The 23315-nt window shown below is 48.5% G+C and overlaps 1 protein-coding gene across 1 annotated transcript in view; it reads right to left on the bottom strand.

The window, feature by feature from the left end:
* Positions 1-21892, bottom strand: part of LAMB4 (laminin subunit beta 4) — a 74731-nt gene extending 52839 nt beyond the window's left edge. Inside the window, exons 1-4 of the mRNA XM_043547133.1 lie at positions 21853-21892; positions 19487-19620; positions 3583-3718; positions 1257-1330 (exon numbers count right to left, since the gene is read on the bottom strand). Coding sequence (XP_043403068.1) covers positions 1257-1330; positions 3583-3718; positions 19487-19620; positions 21853-21892 — 384 coding nt within the window. The remainder of the gene's footprint in view (positions 1-1256; positions 1331-3582; positions 3719-19486; positions 19621-21852) is intronic.
* Positions 21893-23315: the final 1423 nt, after the last annotated feature.

Here is a 23315-nt window from a genome sequence, read left to right as displayed (position 1 = left end):
ATGGAACTCCAATAACAGCTAATGACAATTCCCAGCATGCAGGTTTGCAGGATTAATTCCCCAGTCAACTATCTGGGATACTTGATTTTCAAGTTTTGTTTCATGGTCTCTGTGTGTATATAATGTCTTCTGCAGTTTCCACGATATGCTATGCATCCGATGAAGTGAGCTGTAGCTCACGAAAGCTCATGCTCAAATAAACTGGTTAGTCTCTAAGGTGCCACAAGTACTCCTTTTCTTTTTACGAATACAGACTAACACGGCTGTTACTCTGAAACCTGTAAGTATGAACTGAAGCACATAAGAAACAGGGTTCATCAACTGAGTTCTCTCAACAAAAATGAATCACTAGTACTACCCAAAATTGGGAACAATGGTGAATAAGCAATTTTAAGAGAACCAAGAAGGGGTGCTTTGGGAAAAATAGTACGTGACCATGTAATTAAAGACTATAACATAAAGCATACACACATAGGGGCAGAGGTGAAAGGAAGCCAGTACGCCCCGGTACAGCGTAGTGGTAAGAGCCTGTGCGCCGTACCGGGACCGGCATTCCCTGGGGTAGTGGTGGCGGGGCTCTGGCGTGGATTTAAAGGGCCCCAGAGCTCCAGCCGCCGCTACCGCCCTGGCCCTTTAAATCCCCAACAGAGCCTGGCCGCCGCTACCCTAGGGCTCGGGCAGCAGGGCTCCGGCAGGGATTTAAAGGGCTCGGGCAGCCGCTACCACAGCAGAGCCCCGGGCCCTTTAAAGCTCTGCCAGAGCCCAGAGCCCCGGGGTAGCGGTGGCAGCTGGGAGCTCCCAGGGCTCCTCAGTGATTTAAAGGGCCCAGGGCTCTGCTGTGGTAGCAGCAGCTGGAGCTCTGGGCCCTTTAAATCACCCCCGAGCCCCAGGGTTCCCAGCTGCCTCTGCAGCTGGTAGCTTGGGGGTGATTTAAAGGGCCCCGGGCTCCCAGCCGCCACTACCACAGCTGGAGCCCTGGCCCTTTAAATCAAGATTTAAAGGGCCCGGGGATTTAAGGCCCTGCCTCTTCCAGTTAAGGCCACGCCTCTTCTGATTGATGGCACGCCCCCAGCTCAGGACTCTGGCGTACCGGTAAGTCCTCTAACTTACTTTTACCCCTGCATAGGGGCCAAATTTATGTTGCACAGGCAACCTTAATTCTGTCATTTCTAACTTTTGAGTACTTGACTTTGCAACCATGATGTTCTTTACATAAAGCTATGTGAAGGCTCAAGTAAACTATCTAAACAGCGTACCTTAAAAGTCAGTATAAGATGGCTGAACTGGAATAAGGTTTCTAGGTCCAGTCTAATGCTAACATGGTCAATGCCTGAAAAGGAATTAAAAAACAGTGAAGATCAATAATGTAAAATTAGTCGTCTTTCCTATGGGTACACAACCTGCTATTGTGGTTTATGGAGCTGTAGGTTATGTCACAAAAAACAGATTTAAATTAAAAGTAGAGGCTATATGAAAACATATATTTCTGTGGTAGGTAATTCAATCCTGCTATAGTTCCTTTGGTTCAGCTGTTGAAGATAAGTTGATTCAAGGTATCATGCTTACAATTTCTCTATAGATAAGTTGGTTATTTTTTCAAATGCTTCTGAAATCCTGTGTAGTTACAAATGAACAGATCTAAATCATTGTAAATCTTTGCTCCAACATTATAAATCAGAGAGAAAGAGAATGTACTGTATTGCAGCAGTTCCCAACCAGGGGATCCGTGAGCTGGTTTCAGGGGGTCCATGAAGCAGGGCTGGATTTAGACTGGCTGGGGCCCAGGGCAGAAAGCTTGGAGCCCCAAGCCCTGGTACCCCGTGGCGGAAGCCCGAGCCCCCCCAGCTGCAGGGCTGAAGCCCGAAGCCCCTCTGCCCCCAGAGCTAAACCCTCAAGCCATGACAACCCATGGGGCAGGAGCTCAGCACCCCTTGGGCAGAAGTCCTGAGCCCCCTCCCCAAGCCCTGGAGTTTTTATAGCATGTTGGGTGGGGGGGTGGGGCTTGGAAAGAATAAGGTTGAGAACCACTGGTTAGCATTATTCTGCTGTTTCTTCTACTTCTGAGTTTTTGAGTCTCTTAGCTGGACACCTGGCCAGCAGCCACCACTCTCTCCGTTCTGCCTTCAGAGCTGGGTGACTGGAGAGCGGGAGCTGTTATGGGGTGACTACGGGGGGGGGGGGGGGGGGCTAAGGCAAATGTTGGGGTAGCTATAGCCCCCACAAGGACCCCCCCACCGTCCCTGCCACAGGGTCTCTGTTGTATGCTTCACCAATCCAGTTTGTGATGCCACTGTATTAATTATTAAAATTAACATACATTTGTCACTGATAACATGTTCTTTTTCAGGTGGCTACTTGGAGTTAATTAAGAAGATAAAATTTGGTGAAGCAGACACAGAATTTTTAGTGAATGTAGACAAATATAATTGAAATAAGAGAAAAATCCGTCTGCACAAGTATAAAAATAAGATCAGTACACTAAAGCAGTTTCCTGCATTTTCATACTTACAATCTTACATTGTGAGGACCATTCAAAACAAAGATGGGAAGGAAAAGTAAGTGCAGCCCATCCGAAGGGAGGGATTCAGTTTACACTGTGTTGGGAAACTGATGAACCTCAAAATTAGGAAACTATACCGGATCTTTTATATCCCTTTGTTTAATTTTTTGAAAACCCAACCATATTTGATCATCTTCTGTGACCATAATATATTAATATCTACCCCTCATCAATATGTGGCATATCTGGAGTCCACAATCACACCTCTTAATATTAACAAGCCACATCACTCATTTCTTAATCATTCCTATAAGTTTTTGTGGTCCAACTGCCTAGTAACCAGATTGCTAAAGCCCTCTCAAAAACTGCCTTCTAGCAGAATTCTTTGGTGTACTATATTCTTTGTATTTACTTGTTTATCCTTCCATATGAGAGTGCAGAATTTATGACCAGGGGTTACTGTCTTAGACCTGCCCTTTTCTCAGCTAAAACATAGCCGTTAGCATAACTACTTCCACAAGGCCTTGCACTAATAACAGGCCTCAGAGTAAGAGTCGTAACTTAATGGTAGATGGTGACCCCAGGGAACACAGCAGGAACGTGAAAGTAACCACCATAAACCAGTTTGGACAAGAAGTGGTAGGTCTGAGAATGAGCTAATTGGTATTAATATGTACGGATACTCTAGGTTATAGAATAAGTGCACCCCAATATTATGCGGAGGAGGAATTTAGCTTTGGGCATGAAAGACTGGGTATTGGCATGAATATTCATGGTCGTGCTCAGGCCCTATGACATGGCAAACCACGATGTGGCATTAGCAGTGGTTCTCAACTGGGGCTCCGCAGCTCCTGGGGAGCCATGAGCTGGTTTCAGAGGGTCCACAAAGCAGGGCTGGCTTTAGAAGGGATCTGCCCAGGGAACAAAGCATGTTGGCGGAGGAAGGGAGAGGGGGCTCAGAAAGAAAATGGTTGAGAACTCCTGCCATATTGTCTTATAGTTTCATAAAGTGATGATTGCACATATTGAGTAGAATAAGCTAAACTAGCCAAGCTGAGAAACATTACTTGACTGTAACCTACCGTTTTCTGACTGCCACCACTTCTTTTTCCGGTCTGGCTCAAAAGTTGTGAGAACATTTTCAATTGGGTGACTGTTGGGATGGGTATAGGGATTATATGGGTATCTGGAATCACAAAGGAAGCATTTCTGTTCACCCTGAAAAACAGAATAAGCAAGACAAGCTATCAGTGCACTCTCTGTCCCCATTGTCCAGTAGATTAGCACATGCCTCAGTGTTTGCAGGACTGGGACCTGTCTCTTGGGACCTGATCCTGCAAACACTCATGCACACACTTAACTTTACATGTGAGTAGTCTCATTGAGCTCAGTGGGCTGTCTCATGTGCCTACTGTAGGAGGGGGGCATTGGTTAGCTAGAGCCCAAATATGGGGACCATCTGGGCATGCTAGAAGAATACCTGTTTCCCCCAGCTTTTTCTGAGGAGGGGGAGCTTAAAAGGAAAAGGTGAATTAATTTAGGATGGTGTTTGGTACTGGTGTCAGAACGAGCTTGTTTCATGGGCAGGGAGTTGCCGAGCAGGAACTGTATTAGAAAATTAAAAACTTATCTCTTTTGTTGCTGGTGCATTAAAGTTTTTCAGCACCTGCAGTGTGAGAGAGAGAATAATGAGATTATGGAGTGGGCACTGGGGAAGGATTTGTGCTCGTAGGGCTGGAGAGACTCTTGGAAGCAGAACCTATTAAACTGTTCTTAAAAATTAAATTAGTTCACAAACAGATATCTGAACAGTTGATTCTAACAGATTCATCCTTGACTGCACATTGCTATTAAGACACCAAATACAAGTAACACATTTATGTCAATATGAAGCTGGCTAGCAACCTCAGGAGGAGGCCAGGTGATCCTTTTTCTTTATCCGACCTGTGGAAGGCTGGGTGTTCTACTCACTTATGTTGTATATAAAGTGTTTGCGTGTTTTTAAAGTGTATAATCCCCAGGGAATTAGTAAATATTTTACAAAATATACGCACATATGTATGTAACATGTATAATTATTTCATGGAGTGTAAACACTAATGAATTTATATTATATACGACCATTACTACAGTGTGTCTGACCCTGAATGTGTGTATATATAAATAGAAAAAATATCCCACACACCTAATTTTAAAATGCTATTTTTATAGAAAGCTAAAGCTACAAAAATGCTTAGTAGAGGTGGAGATCACCCAGCCTCAGGTGTGTATGGACATATATAATATGATACTGACTTCACTTTCTTTGACCTTGCCTGGTAGAAGATTTTTGCTCCCTACTTGACAAGCATATGCTTGTCTTACATAGCAAGATCTGCCAGGTTACATTAATCTCTGAAACTTGCAGTTTTACACCTTCTCCAATAGCACATTTTCTTCTTTTCCTTGTTAAATTTTTATACATACTAAGTAGAAGAATATTTTAAATCAGATATTTTACATAAGCATGCAGTTTAGAAACACACAGTCACACTTTATAAACAGGACTAAAATATATGCAGTGCTCTCTTTCTAAACATAAATATCAAGCTGTGTTCTGCATCTTGACTCAGAATTTTCAATAAAGTGTTCATATCAAGCCTTCAATGGGATTTCTTAAATTGCCTAAAGTTAATCACCTGCATAAATCTCTCTTGGACTGGGGCTTATTCTCTTCCCTCTGTTACTGTTCTAATGAAAATCCAGAGTATCTGAACATTATTTCCAACGATGTTTCAGCAAGCTGCCAATTGTGCACACAGAATCAGAGAACACACACTGAGCATGCAATCCCAAAATGCTATTGCTGAAACAATGTATTCTAATTTCAGTAACAATCTTTATTCATCTGCCCTCCCTTATGTTATTAATAAGTGTACTGAGTACTTTGCATCTTCCATTTGATGGCCTCAAACTGAACCTCACAACAGCCTGTGTATGGAAATATTAGTATCTTCATTTTACAGATGAAGAAACTGAGACACAGAGGTTATTAGTACTATTTATAGAGCACTGTCAGTGTACCTGACCACTTTACAAAACATAAAGTCATATTCTTTGCTCCATAGAATTAACAATTTAAGGGGAGAAAACCTTATAGGAAACAACAGATGAGATACTGGTTTCAGCAAATAAGGGTGTGGGGAGATTGTTGGTGAGTACAACATGGTAGCAATGATTTTGGGGACAAAATGGGTTTTAAGAAGAGATTTGAGAGGGCCAGGGGGTTGGGGATTGTCCGAGCCTTGGTTCTTCCCCACTCCCCTCCACTCCCTGTCCAAGGTAGCTGTCTATGCATAGAGGAAATGTAATCAACATCCTTTTCCATGGCTGTGATTACCCCTCCCTCTGAAGCAATATGATAACAGGGTTAGAAATTATGGGGCTAATGGATTAGTGATATGGGAATTAGTAACTTTCTGCTGTTCACCTGCGGTAATATCTTTGTTAATCAAATACAGATGTTAATATTAACTGCAAAAATGAGTGTTATGTTCTCAGAAATAAAATATAATAATAAGCAGAAATATCATCAAAAAATCTAATGTAAAACAACATTCACCTGGGTGTTCTCATTTGTGTAGCTTTCTTGGAGACAGATTCTAACTTGAGGTAACAGCAGAACCCAGTGTTAGCTGCTCAGTTGTATCATGTTCACTAATCACAAATATTTACAACAACAGCTTTTCTCTTGTAAGAACCCTTGACATGGGTCATCAGTGGGAAAAGAATGCAGGACTCATCGGTAAAAATGCTGGCCTTGATCCAACAAAGTAGTTATTTTAAGCATGTGAGTAGTTTCATTAACTCCAGTGGGACTATTCACATACATTATATTATGCATACACTGAAGTTCTTTGCTGCATTGGGGCTAGAGTGCTCAACCCTTATAGAGTGTGACAAAGTTCCTGCGCTACCTTGGTCGGTCTTGCGCTTATTGGCGGATTTGCTCGCCTTGGAGCTTCACGGCAGCCCTCAGCTTGGCCGTTTTTCTGAATTCACAGTCCAGGTCAACTCCTCCTGTGTCTGACCAGGAGTTGGGAGGATTTGGGGGGAACCCAGGCCTGTCCTCTACTCGGGTTCCAGCCCAGGGCCCTGTGGAATGCAGCTGTCTAGAGTGCCTCCTGGAACAACTGTGGGAGAGCTACAACTCCCTGGGCTACTTCCCCATGGCCTCCTCCCAACACCTTCTTTAGCCTCACCATAGGACCTTCCTCCTGGTGTCTGATAATGCTTGTACATCTCAGTCCTCCAACAGTCCGCGTTCTCACTCTCAGCTCCTAATGCCTCTTTCTCTCAACTCCTCACACGCACACCACAAACTGAAGTGAGCTCCTTTTTAAAACCCAGGTGCACTGATTAGCCTGCCTTAATTGATTCTAGCAGCTTCTTGATTGGCTGCAGGTGTTCTAATCAGCCTGTCTTAATTGTCTCCAGAAGGTTCCTGATTGTTCTGGGACCTTCCCTGTTACTTTACCCAGGGAAAAGGGACCTACTTAGCCTGCTGTCCTACTGCTGCCCTCTGGCCTGGGCTTTTCTTGCTTTTTGCCCCTGCTTCGGCTTCCCCCCCGACTGGGCCAGACACTCTCCCCCTTTCTTTTCTTTTGTTGTTTTTTTTCTTTCTCTGCTGTTGCTAGAGTGCTGGCCGGCTGCCGGCCGGCTGTTAGCCCCCCCACCACCCGCCCTCGGAGGCTGCTGCTGCTCCAGCTGAACCCCCCCCCGATAGAGGGGGGGCCTGCTGACCCGCTTCCTGGGGCGGGGGGGGGTGGAAGGACCCAGCCCCCAGACCCAGCCACTTGCTGTTTGTTTGTGGACCCATCTCCGGCTGAGAGAATTTCTTGTCACCTGCTCCGGCATCCCTGGAATGTTGGAGCTGCGAAAAAGAAAGCCCAGACAAGGAAGGGAAACAGCCGTCTACTGGAGGAACACCTCCCAGGGAATCTACAAATCGCTGTGGAGGGGGCCCAAGACTGAGTAACTTTTGAACTGTGCTCTTGTGTGGGGGGAGGCCTTGACTGTGTCGTGACTGTGTTTGTAGGGACACAGGGGGTGTGGCACGGAGCTGCCCCCCGATCCATCTGTGTCTCCCCCCTCCCACACACTACTATCCTTATCACTGCCCCCTCCATCGTCATTGCTGGCTGTTTAACATCTGCCTCTGGACTTAGCTGCTCGCCCTGATTCCACCGTGTGGGTCAGAAGCACCAGCCAACCAAACAGGACTCTCTGGACAAGCGTACGGTGGTTCATGTGCCCCCCCCCAACTACCCATCCCATAGTCTGTCCCTTTTTACCTGACCCCAACTCCAGTTAACCACCTGCCACCGTCCCCACTGGGGCATTGGCAATGGAGGGCACCGGGGTGACCTCTGCCGCTGCTATGCCCACCGCCTCCCCAGACTCTAGGGGAGCCCCCCCAACTGGCGGGAAAGGCCAGGGCAAGAAGAAGGGGAAGGGCCCCGCTAAAACCACCAGGCCCTCCGTGGCAGGGGCCACCCCCACTGCTGCGGCCCCTCCACCGGCTCTGCGGGTGTCCCTCCCTCGCCCCCCAGGATGTATGCCCGGGCGGCGGCAGCCCCCCCACCTGCCACCTCGTTATCTCTCCTGCCCATCGCCTCCGCCACCATCAACAGCGGCCGGGACCCCTTCCCCACCATGACAAGGAAGCACGGTGTCCGATGCCTCCTGGTGCCCACCTCGCCCCACATGGAGACCTACTTGCGGGCGTTGGCAAGGGTGGTGGGGCCCTCGGCCATTGTGGCGGCCTCCAAAATGTATGGGAAGGTCGTCTTCTTCTTAGTATCGGAGGCTGCCGCCCAGAAGGTGGTGGAGAGGGGCCTGGCAGTGGGGCAGGGTGTTTGTCCCTCTAGAGCTGCTGGAGGACCTGGGCCTCTGCCTGGTCCTGACCTCTGTCCCTCCTTTTCTCCCCAATGCTGCCCTGTTACCCACCCTTTCCACCCTGGGGAAACCTGTTTCTGTCATCAGCCCTCTCCCGTTGGGCTGCAAGGACCCCACCCTCTGTCACATCTTTTCCTTCCGCCGGCAAATGCAGCTTCTACTGCCATCGGCGGCGCGTGATGGAGAGGCTCTCGAGGGGTCCTTCCTAGTCCCCCACCAGGGGGCCTGTTACCGAGTGTATTTCTGCATGGGGGAAGCCCGGTGCTACCTCTGCTGGGTGTCAGGGCATGTCCAGAGGGACTGCCCCTTAGCCCAGCAAGGATGAGCACCTGGGATCCCCGAGACCCGGCAGGACATCAGGCCCATCATTGCTGACGCCCCTGGCCACCCGATACCCGAACCCGCCCCCCCTCCTCTTTGGACCACCACTTCTCCCGCTCAGGCCCAAGGGGTACCTCCCCTACAATGCCCAGACGAGAGGGAGAACCCCACCCACGCTGCTGACAATCTGGCGGGGCCTATGGAGGAGGGTGTGGCAGAGATACCACCAGGCATGGGAGAGAGCCTGCCTCAGGGAGAATCCTCCCTCCCTTATGCCGCCCCACCGTCCCCCCGCCAAGCCCCTGCGCCATCGCCTTTACCCCCTGATACGACCCCTGCTAACCAGCCCCCAGATGATGCCATGGAGGGCTGGGCCTTAGTCCAGGGGAAGTGAGGCAAGCGGAAGGCTCGAGCTCCGCCTCATCTACCCGAGACAGAGGCCCCCCGGAAGACCAGGAAGGGGGGCACCAATGCCGAACCTTCCGCTTTGCCCACGAGTGCGTCCCATCCACCAGTGTCAGCCGGGAAAGACGTGGTAGCACTGGAAGGTAGTGTTTCCCCTCCACGGGAGACCCTCCCCTCCGAGACCCTCGAGGAAGCCCCTTCTGTCCTGACACTACCCGAAGCCCCCGTGAACCCTGAGGCAACTCCTCCATCAACCCGGCCGTTGATGGCACCCCGCTGATGACCACCGAGCCTGCCCAGGTGACAGCCGGCGCCACGCGGTCGGGGCACGAGCCGCCAGGGGCACCTCCCGTTGGTGCGGAGCAATTGATTTCCTTCCTGGGCGGGGGCCCAACAGAAGATAATCCACCTCCTGATGCTGTGGCTGCTAAATCCACCACAGAGAGCGTGCCCAGTGTCACTGAGAGCTCCCTCCCCACCCCTTTAACCCTTGAGCCTGATCGGGAGGCGCCACCATCCAGCTGCTTGCCTCCCAAAACCCAGAACCACGCCTCTGCCCCGCCCCTGCCCCTATCCAGTCTACCTCCTGCGATGTTATCGCTGCCCCTGGGGCTGTCTCCTTCCCTTTTCCAACCGATGACCCCCAGGGAGCGGCCTTTGCGTTCTCCTGCCCCGACCCATTAGGGGCTGCTATTTTCCCTCCACTGCCCCCTATTGCCCCAGAGCTTGAGGTGGGCCTAGAAGCTCCAGCCCATCAGGCACCCCGTCGGGGGTCTGCACCCTTCTTGTCCGTTTCAGTGGACCACAGGGCTGCACCAAGGGCCCCGCCGGAGAACAACTGGGAAACCATAACCCCACCTCCCCATGAGCTGCGAGGAGAGCTGCGGAAGTTTTTAGAGGATGTCCATGACTCCCGCAACAGCTTGCTCTCCAGCGATGGGGGGATTTTTTTCAAATCCTCCGGGCCACAAGGGCCCTCATGGGGGAAGGTAAAGGGACGGGGAAGCAGGATGCCGCGGCCTACTGGCGGGTCTGCGTCTTCCGTGACCAATTACTCACCTATGGGATGGGTCAAGGACTGTTGCGCGGCCCGCTGGGGGATGCGAGCGTCCCTGCCAGTGAGGACCCACCCCAGCCTTCCCTATGACACCTCTCACCATCGCAACGTTGAACACCCGGGGTTGTAGGATGGCTCTCCGCAGGTCCCAAGTGCTCTCCTTCTTTCAGGAGGGAGGGTACTCTGTGATTTTCCTGCAGGAGACCCATACGGATCCGACCGCCGAAGATAGTTGGTGGCTGGAGTGGGGGGACAGGGTCTACTTTAGCCATTCCACAATTCGGCAGGCTAGAGTGGCAACCCTGTTCTCTCCCGACCTACGGCCCGAGGTGCTAGGGGTTGCCGAGGCCGTGCAAGGTTGTCTGCTGCATCTCCGGGTCCGTATAGAGGGGCTCGTGGTTAACCTTGTTAACGTCTATGCCCCGACATCGGGCCCGGAGCGGCTGCAATTCTATCCGCAGGCGTCCGCCTTCCTCGGCACCTTAGATTCTCACAAGTGCCTGGTCCTGGGAGGGGATTTTAATACCACCCTCGAGGAGCGAGACCGCTCAGGGACCGAGCAGTGCCCGGCCGCCGCGGACACACTCCGGGATAGTTGAACATCACTCCCTAGTGGACATCTGGCATGACCACCACCTGGATGACACTTCCACATTCACCTTTGTCCGGGTGGAAACCCATCGGTCGAGCCACTCCCGGTTGGACCGCATTTATCTATCACGCTTCCATCTCTCACGAGCGCATTCCTCCAGCATTCGGCTGGCCCCATTTTCTGACCATCACCTAGCCACCGTGACAGCCTCCCTCTGTGCGGAGAGGCCAGGGCCGGCCTATTGGCATTTTAACAACAGCCTGTTGCAGGATGTGGGCATTGTGATGTCCTTCTGGGAATTCTGGCTGGCCCGGTGAGGGCAGCGGCGTGCCTTTCCCTCGGCGCGGCAATGGTGGGACCTGGGGAAGGTGCGCGCCCGGCTTTTCTGCCGCGACTACACCCGGGGCACCAGCCGACAGAGAAATGCGGTGATAGAGCAGTTGGAACGGGAGGTCTTAGAGCTGGAGAGGCGTCTGGACGCCAGCCCCGAAGACCCGCTCCTCTGCGGAGCATGCCGGGAGAAGCGGGAGGAACTCCGGGCCCTCGAGGACCATCGGGCCCGGGGCGCCTTTGTTCGATCCCACATCCACCTCCTTTGGCAGATGGATTGCGGCTCCCGCTTCTTCTATGCCCTGGAGAAAATGAGGGGGGCCAAGAAACACGTCATCTGCCTCCTGGCAGAAGACGGCACCCCCCTCACGGAACCGGCAGAGATGTGTGGGAGGGCCCGAGCCTTCTACACAAGTCTTTTCGCCCCGGATCCGACCGACCCTAGCGCTTGCAGAGTGCTTTGGGTGGAGCTCCCTACGGTCAGCGCGAGCGACCGAGACCAGCTAGAGTTGCCTCTCACTCTGGCCGAGTTCTCGGAAGCCCTCCGTCATATGCCCACCAATAAGTCTCCAGGCATGGACGGGCTGACTGTGGAGTTCTACCACGTGTTTTGGGATGTCTTCGGCCCAGATCTAGTCACCGTCTGGGCCGAGTCTCTGCAGAGCGGGGTCCTCCCTCTCTCGTGCAGGCGAGCTGTGCTTGCCTTATTGCCGAAGAAGGGGGACCTCCGCGATTTACGAAATTGGCGTCCCGTCTCACTCCTCAGCATGGACTACAAAATCGTAGCAAAAGCAATCTCACTGCGGCTAGGGTCTGTGCTGGCGGACGTGATCCACCCAGACCAGACCTACACCGTCCCGGACCGCAGTATCTTTGATAACCTATTTCCGCCCGGGTCAACTGGGTCAAGAGCTCTGGCTTGGTGGTAGGAGACTGGCGGCAGGCGAGCTCCCTCCCACAAGCGCTTCAGACCATCCGGTGGAGCGCGGGTCCGCTGCTCTACCTCGGTGTTTACCTTTCTGCCACGCATCCCTCTCCACCAGAGAACTGGGAAAATTTAGAGGGCGGGGTGATAGAGCGGCTCCGGAAATGGACGGGACTACTCCGATGTCTCTCCCTCCGAGGGAGAGCGCTGTTGCTTAATCAACTAGTCCTGTCCATGCTCTGGTACCGGCTCAACACCCTGGTCCCAGCCCTGGGTTTCCTGACCAACCTCCGGACATCCATTCTGGGGTTCTTTTGGTCAAGAACACACTGGGCCCCTGTAGGGGTTCTTCATCTACCCCTTAGGCAAGGAGGACAGGGCTTGAAGTGTCTACACACTCAGGTCCGTGTCTTCCGCTTCCAGGCCCTACAGAGGCTCCTCTATGGTGCAGGCAGTTCGGCGTGGAGCACACTGGCGCACGCCATCCTGCCCCGCATCCGAGGGCTCTGATATGACCGGTAGCTCTTTTATCTCCGTCCGGGAGGTCTTCCGCGAGACCTCTCCGGGCTGCCGGTCTTCTACCAGGACCTCCTCCGGACTTGGAAACTGTTTTTAACGACCAAGTCCATGGCGACCATCGAGGGAGTAGATCTCCTCACAGAGCCCCTGCTACACAACCCCCAGCTCCGTGTGCAGGTGGCAGAGTCCCGCTCAGTGCGCCAGAGCTTGATCCTGGCAGAAGTCATGAGAGTCGGAGACCTCCTGGACTACGACCGGGGAGACTGGCTGGATCCTCTGACGCTCGCCCGGCGCATGGGGCTCTGCAGACCTCGTACCCCCCCGGCGCGTACTTCAGGAGGTGAAGGCCGCTTTGCCACCCGCTGCTCGAGCTTACCTTGACCAGGTCCTGCTCAAGGGCACGCCCCGCCCACCCTCTACCCCAGGCCCTCCGGACTTTTTAATTGGACCCCTGCCCCGCCGATCAAATCGACCCCCCCACCCCTTCACTGCGAGCCAGCTGCATGAACTGCAGCCGGTACACTTCTAAACCGAGCCAAGGAAACATCTATACACGCTCGCGCTCCACACCCTTCACACCCTCACCCTGGTGTCATGCCCCGACACAAAGTGGCGAGACCTTCCGCCACCTTTGGAGGGTGAGCAGCCCCGGTGGGCCAGCCTATATTCCATCTTGGTTCCGAGGCCCGTTGGGGACATCAGTTGGCGGCTCCTTCACGGAGCTGTGAGCACGGGCATGTACTTGGCGTGGTTCACCCCCATCCTAGATACTTGTCCCTTTTGTGGTGTGAGGGAAACCCTGGCGCACATATATTTGGAGTGCGCCAGGCTGCAGCCCCTGTTCCAGCTCCTCACAAATCTCCTATTATGTTTTTGGTTGCATTTTTCCCCTCACCTTTTTATTTATGCACTCCCCATCCGTGGCCTCACAAAGTCTCAGGATCTCCTAGTTAACCTCCTCCTGGCCCTGGCTAAAATGGCCATCTATAAAACCAGAGAGAGGAGGTTGGCCGATGGAGTTTTCTGTGACTGTGGAGCCGTTTTCTGATCCTCGGTCCGTTCACGTATCTGGGCGGAGTTCCTCTGGGCGGCCTCCACCGACTCCCTTGATGCTTTTGAGGAGCGGTGGACACTGTCCGAGGTTCTCTGCTTGGTGTCCCCGTCCGGGTCCCTTTGTCTGACCCTTTGATTGGGGGAGAGAGTAAGGGACCCCAGCCCCAGCCATTGCTGCTGCGGACACCACCACCCTAGAGGGGTCCTTTCACACGTGGTTGCACATGCCCTCCCCACCCCCCCCGGATTGTCCACCCCACAGCCTGCCCCTCTTGTCGGGTGCTTTCAGAGGAGGGAATTGTTGGTGACACTCGGGCGTGGCGCCAAGTAACTCGAGGGGGTGGAAGACCATGAGAGTCGATGAAGCCCCCTCGCTCTGGGCCACCAGGTAACTCGGAAGGGTGGAAGACCATGAGAGTTGAGGAAGCCCCCCACTCTGGGCCCAGGCAAGCTTGAACACTTCCCTCCCCTGAAGCTAATGAGAAAACAATTGTGATTGGTTGCTGTGTTACACATTGCATATGCTGCTGTTTTTACTTTGTAAGTGTGTTATGCAAATAAAAATATCTTTTGCTTCAAAAAAAAAAATTACTCTCCTATAGCCATCTGGCCTGACCCTGTCACAAGAGTCAAGCCCCCAAAGCACAGGCCTCCACTCTTTGATCTGAAGGAATAATCCCATTAGGTGATAGCAGTAGTAGGCTCTTATCTTCTATGCAAAATAATAACTAGAGAGGACATGACACTTAACCAGTGTCAAATCACACAAATCATTGTACTAATGTCTCAAGGATGGCTGTTCATCTTAACAATACCATATTCACATGATATCAAAGGTAGGCATGAAGAAACAAGATTATTTACTATTCATTATTTCTCATTCTTCAATCTCCTGGTTAAAAAGTTGCAGTCAACCAGTCAGGGATCAGAAACAACATGTGCATCTGAGGCCACACAAAAAAACAACAGAGTAAATAGTTATAGGGAATAGCTCATGAATAACCATGTTGCCTGAGAATTGTTCATTCAAACTATTTGGTGGATAATTACAAAAAGTGAAGGGATTCACAGAAAATAGGACTGATTCACAAACTATTTGAGAATGGAAAAAGTGGTTAAATTGATCAGATCACTGATTTACAATGAATAAGTTGACCCGCACTAGCTTGATATGTACCATCCGACTCTCTTACTTCTGCAGTATATTATACTTTAAACATGTCACAGCCCTTGACCAGAAGGTGATAAATAGTCATTTTAAAATTACCTCTAAAATGAGCAATGTCTCATTAACTTCCTCTGCAGTTCACATCTGGTATTTAGTGAAAAATATTTTCTCATGATGATTCATTAACTTCATGGGACCATGTCCTGCAATCCTTGCTCAGGGAAACTCCCATTTATATCAGTAGGAAGTTTGATAAGAGGCAATGACTGTTGGATCCGCATAGTGCTATCCATCACTTCCCTGTCACCTAAGCTCGGCTGCACAGAGAAGAAGACAGGACAAGGAGTAATGGTCTCAAGTTGCAGTGGGGGAGGTTTAGGTTGGATATTAGGAAAAACTTCTTCACTAGGAGGGTGGTGAAACACTGGAATGCGTTACCTAGGGAGGTGGTAGAATCTCCTTACTTGGAAGTTTTTAAGGTCAGGCTTGACAAAGCCCTGGCTGGGATAATTTGATTGGGGATTGGTCCTGCTTTGAGCAGGGGGTTGGACTAGATGACCTCCTGAGGTCCCTTCCAACCCTGATATTCTATGATTCTATGTGGGTCCCTTCAGAGCTGGGCTCCATGGCATCCAGAGGGTGCAGACTCCCTCTGCACATTTCTATGCATCCGGCCCCTTATGTGGCAAAGCCAGACTGATTTTAGTGTAGGCGAGGCCCACTGCAGCCATGTGGAAGAGGACAAGATGCACCTGTCAAGGTAATGAGTGTATGGTCCTCTAGTGCAAACAGCTTTGAATTCATTGCAACTCACTGAGTTACAACAACCCAAATAAATGTATCTCAATGTCAGATCTGACAGTTTTAGCAGCTTTTTCAGGGGAATGCTGTGTTTGCTCATGCTGGCTCCTATTCCTCTCTTATGTTCACAGAACTGTGAGGGAGATCAGCCCAGTCTCCCTGCACAGTCAAAGAGCATATGTTTGTTATGCTGTTATGTTTTTCATACACAAATAATGATTGCTCAATTAATTACTTTTTATTTTAAATTACACAACAAAACAACATAAGAGAGCACATTCTGTATGTGTCTTCTCTGCAACACACTACATCTAAACTGAACACAAAATGGCAACTGCATCCAGCAGACTCTTAGGCCCTGAACCCCGAGGGTATTTAGGTGCTTAACTCCATTGAAGTCAGTGTGCATTAGGATTAGATCCTGAAAGGCATTTAGGCACCCAAAAGACTTACAGGTGCAGTACACAAGAAACAAAATCTTGCCACTGGGGGTATGTCTACACTTTGGACTGGAGGTGTAATTCCCAGCTCGAGAAGACATACCCAGACTAGCTGTCAAGGTTCCTTCCCCACTCTGAACTCCAGGGTACAGATGTGGGGACCTGCATGAAAAACCCCCTAAGCTTATTTTTACCAGCTTAGGTTAAAACTTCCCCAGGGTACAAACTATTTTACCTTTTGTTCCTGGACTTTATTGCTGCCACCACCAAGCGTTTAACAAATATAACAGGGAAAGAGCCTACTTGGAAACGTCTCCCCCCCCCCCCCAATCCCCCCAAGCCCTACACCCCCTTTCCTGGGGAAGGCTTGATAAAAATCCTCACCAATTTGCATAGGTGAACACAAACCCAAACCCTTGGATCTTAAGAACAATGAAAAAGCAATCATGTTCTTAAAAAAAGAATTTTAATTGAAAAAGTAAAAGAACCACCTCTGTAAAATCAGGATGGTAAATACCTTACTGGGGAATCGGATTCAAAACATAGAGAATCCCTCTAGGCTAAACCTTAAGTTACAAAAAGACACAAAAACAGGAATATACATTCCATTCAGCACAGCTTATTTTATCAGCCATTTAAACATAACAGAATCTAACGCATATCTAACTAGATGGCTTACTGACTTTTTACAGGAGTTCTGACCTGCATTCTTGCTCTGGTCCTGGCAAAAGCAACACACAGACAGAGAGAACCCTTTGTTTCCTCCCCTCCAGCTTTGAAAGTATCTTGTCTCCTCATTGGTCATTGTGGTCAGGTGCCAGCGAGGTTGTCTTAGCTTTTTAACCCTTTACAGGTGAAAGGGTTTTCCTCTGGCCTGGTGGGATTTAAAGGTATTTACCCTTCCCTTTATATTTATGACACTAGCTCACTAAAGGTAGAGCATAGCTGTGGTGGCATGAGCCATGGGAAGAGTTAGCCACCTCAAATATATGCTTCTCGGATAGGTATGTACTTGGGTGGCTAGCCCCTCACAACAATACAGCTACCCTATTTTTAGCGTGCTGACTCAATCAGAGCTAGTGAGGGCATGTCTCTTTGAATTGGAATTCACACCTCCAGCTTGAAGTGTAGACGTAGCCTTACAAAACTACATTCTTCATATGCATGAATGCCCATCAGACGGACATATACGGTGTATGTTTGCCTTTCTGAGGCATTTTACAGGAAAACTACTTGAGGACAGCAGCAGCAAAGTGTCACTGGAGATTCATGTATTCATTTGTGAATACATTGAGCAGTCAGGGGATAAGAGGGACGGTCCTCTCACGGATCAGTAACTGGTTAAAAAAAGACAGGACACAAAGGGTAGGAATAAATGGTCAGTTTTCAGAATGGAAGGAAGTGAACAGTGGTGTCCCCCAGGAATCTGTACTAGGACTAGTACTGTTCAACATATTCATAAATGATCTGGAAAAAAAATAGGTGAACAGTGAGGTGGCAAAATTTGCAGATAATATAAAACTACTCAAGATAATTAAGTTCCTGGCAGACTGCAAAGAGATCTCACAAAACTGGGTGACTGGGTAACAAAATGGTAGATGAAATTCAATTTTGATAAATGCAAAGTAATGCATATTGGAAAACATAATCCCAACTATACATACAAAATGATGCAGTCTACATTAGTTGTTAAAACTCAAAAAAGATCTTGGGAGTCATTGTGGCTAGTTCTCTGAAAACATCTACTCAATGTGTAACAGCAGTCCAAAAAGCTAACAGAATGTTGGGAATCATTAAGAAAGGGATAGATAAGATGACAGAAAATATCATCATGCCAATATATAAAACCATGGTACACCCACACCTTGAATACTGCATGCAGTTCTGGTTGCCACATCTCAAAAAAGATATTCTAGAATTGGAAAAGGTACAGAGAAGGGGAAAAAAATGATTTAAGGGTATGGAAGATTAAAAAGACTGGGACTTTTCAGCTTGAAAAGAGGTGACGAATGGGTGATATGATAGAGGTTTATAAAATCATGAATGGTGGGGAGAAGGTGAGAAAGGAAGTGTTATTTACCCCTTCACATAACACAAGAACCAGGGGTCACCCAATGAAATGAATAGGCAGCAGGTTTAAAAACAAACAAAAGGAAGTACTTCATCACACTACTTCCTTGAACAGTCAACCTGTGGAACTTGTTGCCAGGGGATGTTGTGACGGCCAAAACTGTAACGGGGTTAAAAAAAGAACTAGGTGAGTTCATGGAGGATAGGTCCATCAATGGCTATTGGCTGAGATGGTCAGGGATGAACTCTATGCTCTGGGTATCCCTAGCCTCTGACTGCCAGAGGCTGGGAGTGGACAACAGAGGATAGATCACTTGCTGATTGCCTGTTCTGTTCATTCCCTCTGAAGTGTTACCTGAAATCCGGCCAGCTAGTAAGCTTAGGGAGGACTAATGACCCACCAGAGTTTGGCAGAAAGCAGCACGTTTATTATACTGATAGCTAAGCTCAGAAGAAGTGTGTGTGTGTGTTGGGGGGGGGTGTCACACTCACACTTGCATACTCACGCACCCAGGACAGGCACAGCACTGGAGGTGTCAGGATCCTTCAAGGTAAGTGTCCCACAGTGCAGCGATGGATGGTGCGATGAAGGTAAGTCTTCCCGAGGCACGATGGAATGCAATGTGGCGAATGACTGGCCAGGCAGTCCGGGTGAAGGGCCCTCACAGGAGGTACAATCTTATGAGTGCACTCCCGAGCACATGGTCCCTTCCCCTTTTAAGTACCTGCTCCTCATGGCCTGTGACTAGAGATGACTTGGCCACATCTGGTTGGTTACACTCCACCTTGGGTAGTGTCCATACATTGGGCATTTGATCGCTGCCTAATCAGAGTCCCAGCCACCTTGTCTACCTGCAAGCTCTTCTGATCTTCTAGCTGCTCAAGCAGCCCATTCATCCCACAAGCATTCCAGGAAGGAGCGGGGAGGGGGAAAGCCACTTCACAGGTATTCAAAAAGGGAGAGGAGACAAAAGGGGAGGGGGGGAAGAGGTGTAACAGACCTTTTGAACCTACAGGTTATACAGAGCATAGTCATACAGAGCATACAGATCACTGCTGCTCCTACAACACGAGCACCCAGTATTGGCCACTGTCGGAAGACAGGATACTGGGTTAGAGGACCATTGGTCTGACCCAATATGGCTGTTCTTATGTCTCACTGGTGCATTGCCATTTCTGTTGAGAAATTAAACATCACCTTGAAGGCTACTACCAAGCTATCTTCCTGCCCTAATGGAATATATAATTTCACCAGGTGTATTCTTGTCATCTGACAATTATTTAAACATATCTAGAAGAATCTTATTATTATGTAGCATCTTATTATTATGTATTGTGTAGTTATTTTATGAATAAGAATAAACCAACCTCGAGGTAGCCTATAATGCAGTATTTCTGAGGGCCAGTCAGTCCACAAACTGATGAGGCTGTTAGTTGCTCACTGCGACCCACCAGAAGATCTCCAATGGTTGGATGACAGGAGCCACTATTACATTCATCCTCTGCATGCAGGAGACTAAACAGCACTGAACACAAAAGACAAATACAGCTGTAATGGTGTTGTGACATACTCAGCTATATGCTCCAGAGAAAAGCAGCTACACTGCAACGTCACCTGAATTGTCCTTTGTCTACACTTTCCTTTTGTCCTTTGTTAAAGCTGCTTGATAGGATTCAAAAGAGCTTCTCTAATTCATAGGTTCATAGATTCCAAGACCAGAATGGACCATTTGTCTGACCTCCTGTATAACACAGGCCATAGGAACTTCCCCAAACTAATTCCTGTTTGAAGTAGACCATGTCTTTTAAACATTGCCAATGATGGAGAATCTACCACAACCCTTGGTAGGTTGTTCCAATGGTTAATTCCCCTCCCTGTTAAAAATGTGTGCCTTATTTTCAGTCTGAACCCACCTGCTGCAGATAATTATAAATAAATTGGTAACTAGCATATTGCACATCAGTCCTAAAATTTTGATCAATATTACATCGTGCAATAAATATGTGAAACTGCCAAGCACTAATAATTTGTTATGCTTTGTGCTTCATATGTAGATATAGCAAGCATTGATGAGGTATTACTCATAACATCACAGGTGACCCCATGCACAGGGCCAGAGTCTGACCTCATTTACATTAATATGAATCTGGAGTAACTCTGCTGATTTCAGTTGAAATGCTCCAGATTTATACCAGCGTAACTGAGATTGGAATCCAAGTCAGTGATTCCTCAGCTTGTCAGATGACTTGAATTGAACCCCTAGCTTTGGTCTCCATACCCCACATTTTCCAGGATAAGATGGAAGTTTAGGAACAGAAAATAATTAGGAATCAGATAATCACAAAGCTTTATGGCTTGCATTGCCTGACATGACTTTCAATATTTTCCTCCCAGTAAGTTAAGATTTTCCTTGCAGGGTTTTACCCTTTTAGGCAAGTTCTGTCCTGAAACATTGAACAGGAATGGGAGCCTTGGAGGCATCATTGTTTAACTCTGCTTGGCTCAACTTCTGATAAAAATTGTGTTTTAGGATTCTAAGGGAAACTAGAGAGATTATTAATGCAGTGTTAGAAATAGCAGACTAGCATCAATTAAGAGTGTCTGTAGGGAGTGCTGAACTGTCAAACTTCAATTTATGGCTTAGGATATACTTCAGACAGGCAGTTTACTTACAAGCATTTTCCGTAGTCAAGTAATAGGAGTGTTTGGTTTGCCCTACTTTGCTTCCCAGATTCACATTTATCAACTGTTGGCAGGCATGGGTTACCTGTTTTAGGGCCTGACCCAAAGCCTATTGAATACAATGGGAGGGTTTCCTTTGACTTTAATGAACTTTGAATCAGGTCTTTGGAATGCAGGTGCTGGAAAGAGGAGTCATTGGAGTGTTGCACCTGTGTCTTACCAGGACTATATTTCAGTAGAATTTAATAACCGTTGAAAACACTTTGTGTATCACTAGAGGAAAGATGAAGCAATGTAATGAAAGGATGGGAAAATATGTAAATTACACAATATTAACCAAAAAGGTTTAGCCTGGACATGTGTAAAGTATTTGCACCTACCAAACTTTAAAAGAATGATCAGCTCAAGCCACATTCTTTTATGTGACAACCAAACGAATTGGATACCTGCAGGAGGAAAAGAAACCTGTTATGACATTTAACAGTTTGCCTCATCAAACCTCTCCTCATGTGTACATTATGCTCAGAGCTGTCTTACATTAACTGATACCACTGAAATAAAAATACAAGCAGATGAAAAGAAAATGCAGGCTTTGATTTTCTGCTAGTGACTAACAGCTACATCAAAGCAAAAGAATATCTCAGAATTGCTTTTGATAAGATTTCAAAAGGTTGTTGACACTTAAAAATAAAAATAAAGTGCTATAAGCAGAAGTCCCATCTTATCATTTAAATATAACCCATTTAACCCTAAGCAGATCAACTGAGGCATGATAATTGTCTCATGCCCATATGCATAGCAGAAACAATATTATGAGTGAGTCATTAAGCATGTGCAATGAGGAAAATAGCTAGTAGCTCTGGACCAGGTGCTCGTGCCCTGCAGAAAGACCTGTGGAAGGGGAATCATCGGAAGACAAAATTTTTCCTTGTGGGATTTTCTCTGCATCCTTCTTACCAAGGGAAGGATTAGCAATCAGAGTGGGAAGAAGTGAGACCTATAAACCCCAAGGGTCTTGGAAAAGCAGATGGTAGTCTCTGTGCCTGCTTGCCTGCCACCTCAAATGAAGCCATGCTGTCCCCGGTGTACATTATAACCCACTCCCTTTCAAGAGGGGCAAGCAGACACAGAGGACTTGTTGATACTGCTTGTAGCATTAACTTCTGTGGAGTAGCAGAGAATAGCAGCTTTCCAATTCCATCCCTGATCCTAATTCCCACACAGCCCTTGCCATGTGGAGTGAGCTAAGATGAAATTCCACAGGATACCAGGGTAGCAGCATTTCAAGCATTTCAATGGAACTAGTCATATGAGTAAAGTCATTTACTTATTTGCAGAATTGGGTCCTATGTTAGCATATTTTGCAATCTCCGTAATTACACAGCTATTTTAGCTAGTTGGGAAAAAATTATAAAAGGACAACCAGCCTTCTGTGCTCTATGCTGGTATCTCATTATTTCAGTTCCCCCTAGCGTACAGCAGCTTTGAAGGATCTTGAAGAACTACGTATGAGAAGCTGAGTAACCTTTGTGCAGTTGTGCCTTTTGCTATCTAGTTGTACAGTAACTCCTCGCTTAACGTTGTAGTTATGTTCCTGAAAAATGCGACTTTAAGTGAAACGATGTTAAGCGAATCCAATTTCCCCATAAGAATAAATGTAAATGCGGGGGTTAGGTTCCAGGGAAATTTTTTTCACCAGACAAAAGACTATATATATATACACACACATAGAGTATAAGTTTTAAACAAACAATTTAATACTGGTACACAGAGATGATGATTGTGAAGCTTGGTTGAGGTGGTGGAGTCAGAGAGTGGGATATTTCCCAGGGAATGCCTTACTGCTAAATGATGAACTAGCAATTGGCTGAGCCCTCAAGGGTTAACTCATTGTTGTTAATGTAGCCTCACACTCTACAAGGCAGCACAAATGGAGGGAGGGGAGACAGCATGGCAGAGAGACAGAGACACACACCATGTGTGTGAGAGAGAGATGCATGTTGCTCCTTTAAGTACGCTGACCCCACTCTAAGTACACTGCCTTTTTAAGTTAATCAGCATGCTGAAACAGCAGCTGCTGCCAGGAAGCTCCCTCCTTCCTGAGCCCTGTCGTGTATCCCCCCTGCTCTATGGAAGATGGGGTAAGCGGGGTGCAGGAGTAGGGGGAAGGGGGATACCCTGACATTAGCCTCACTCTTCTCCCCCCACACACCCCCCACACAGCAAGCAGGAGGCTCTGAAGAGCAGCTCCAAGGCAGAGGGCCGGAGCAGCACATGGCAGTGGGGGGAGGGACAGCTGAACTGCCGCCAATTGATAGCCTGCTGGGCGGCTGCTGCACAGGGAACTTAGGGGAGTGGGGAGCTGATGGGAGGCTGCCGCCTGGTTCCTGGTTCCAGGCCCCACCAGCTAGCTGCAAAGGGCTGCTCTTCCTGCAAGCAGTGGACAAAACAGGCGGCTGCCAAACGACATTAGAAGGGCACATTGAACAACTTTAAATGAGCATGTTCCCTAAC

The sequence above is a fragment of the Chelonia mydas genome, chromosome 1 (genome assembly GCF_015237465.2).
Source record: "Chelonia mydas isolate rCheMyd1 chromosome 1, rCheMyd1.pri.v2, whole genome shotgun sequence".
Classification (NCBI taxonomy): Eukaryota; Metazoa; Chordata; order Testudines; family Cheloniidae; genus Chelonia; species Chelonia mydas.
The sequence above is the reverse complement of the archived record's forward strand: the minus strand, read 5'-3'. Positions and strand labels throughout refer to the sequence as shown.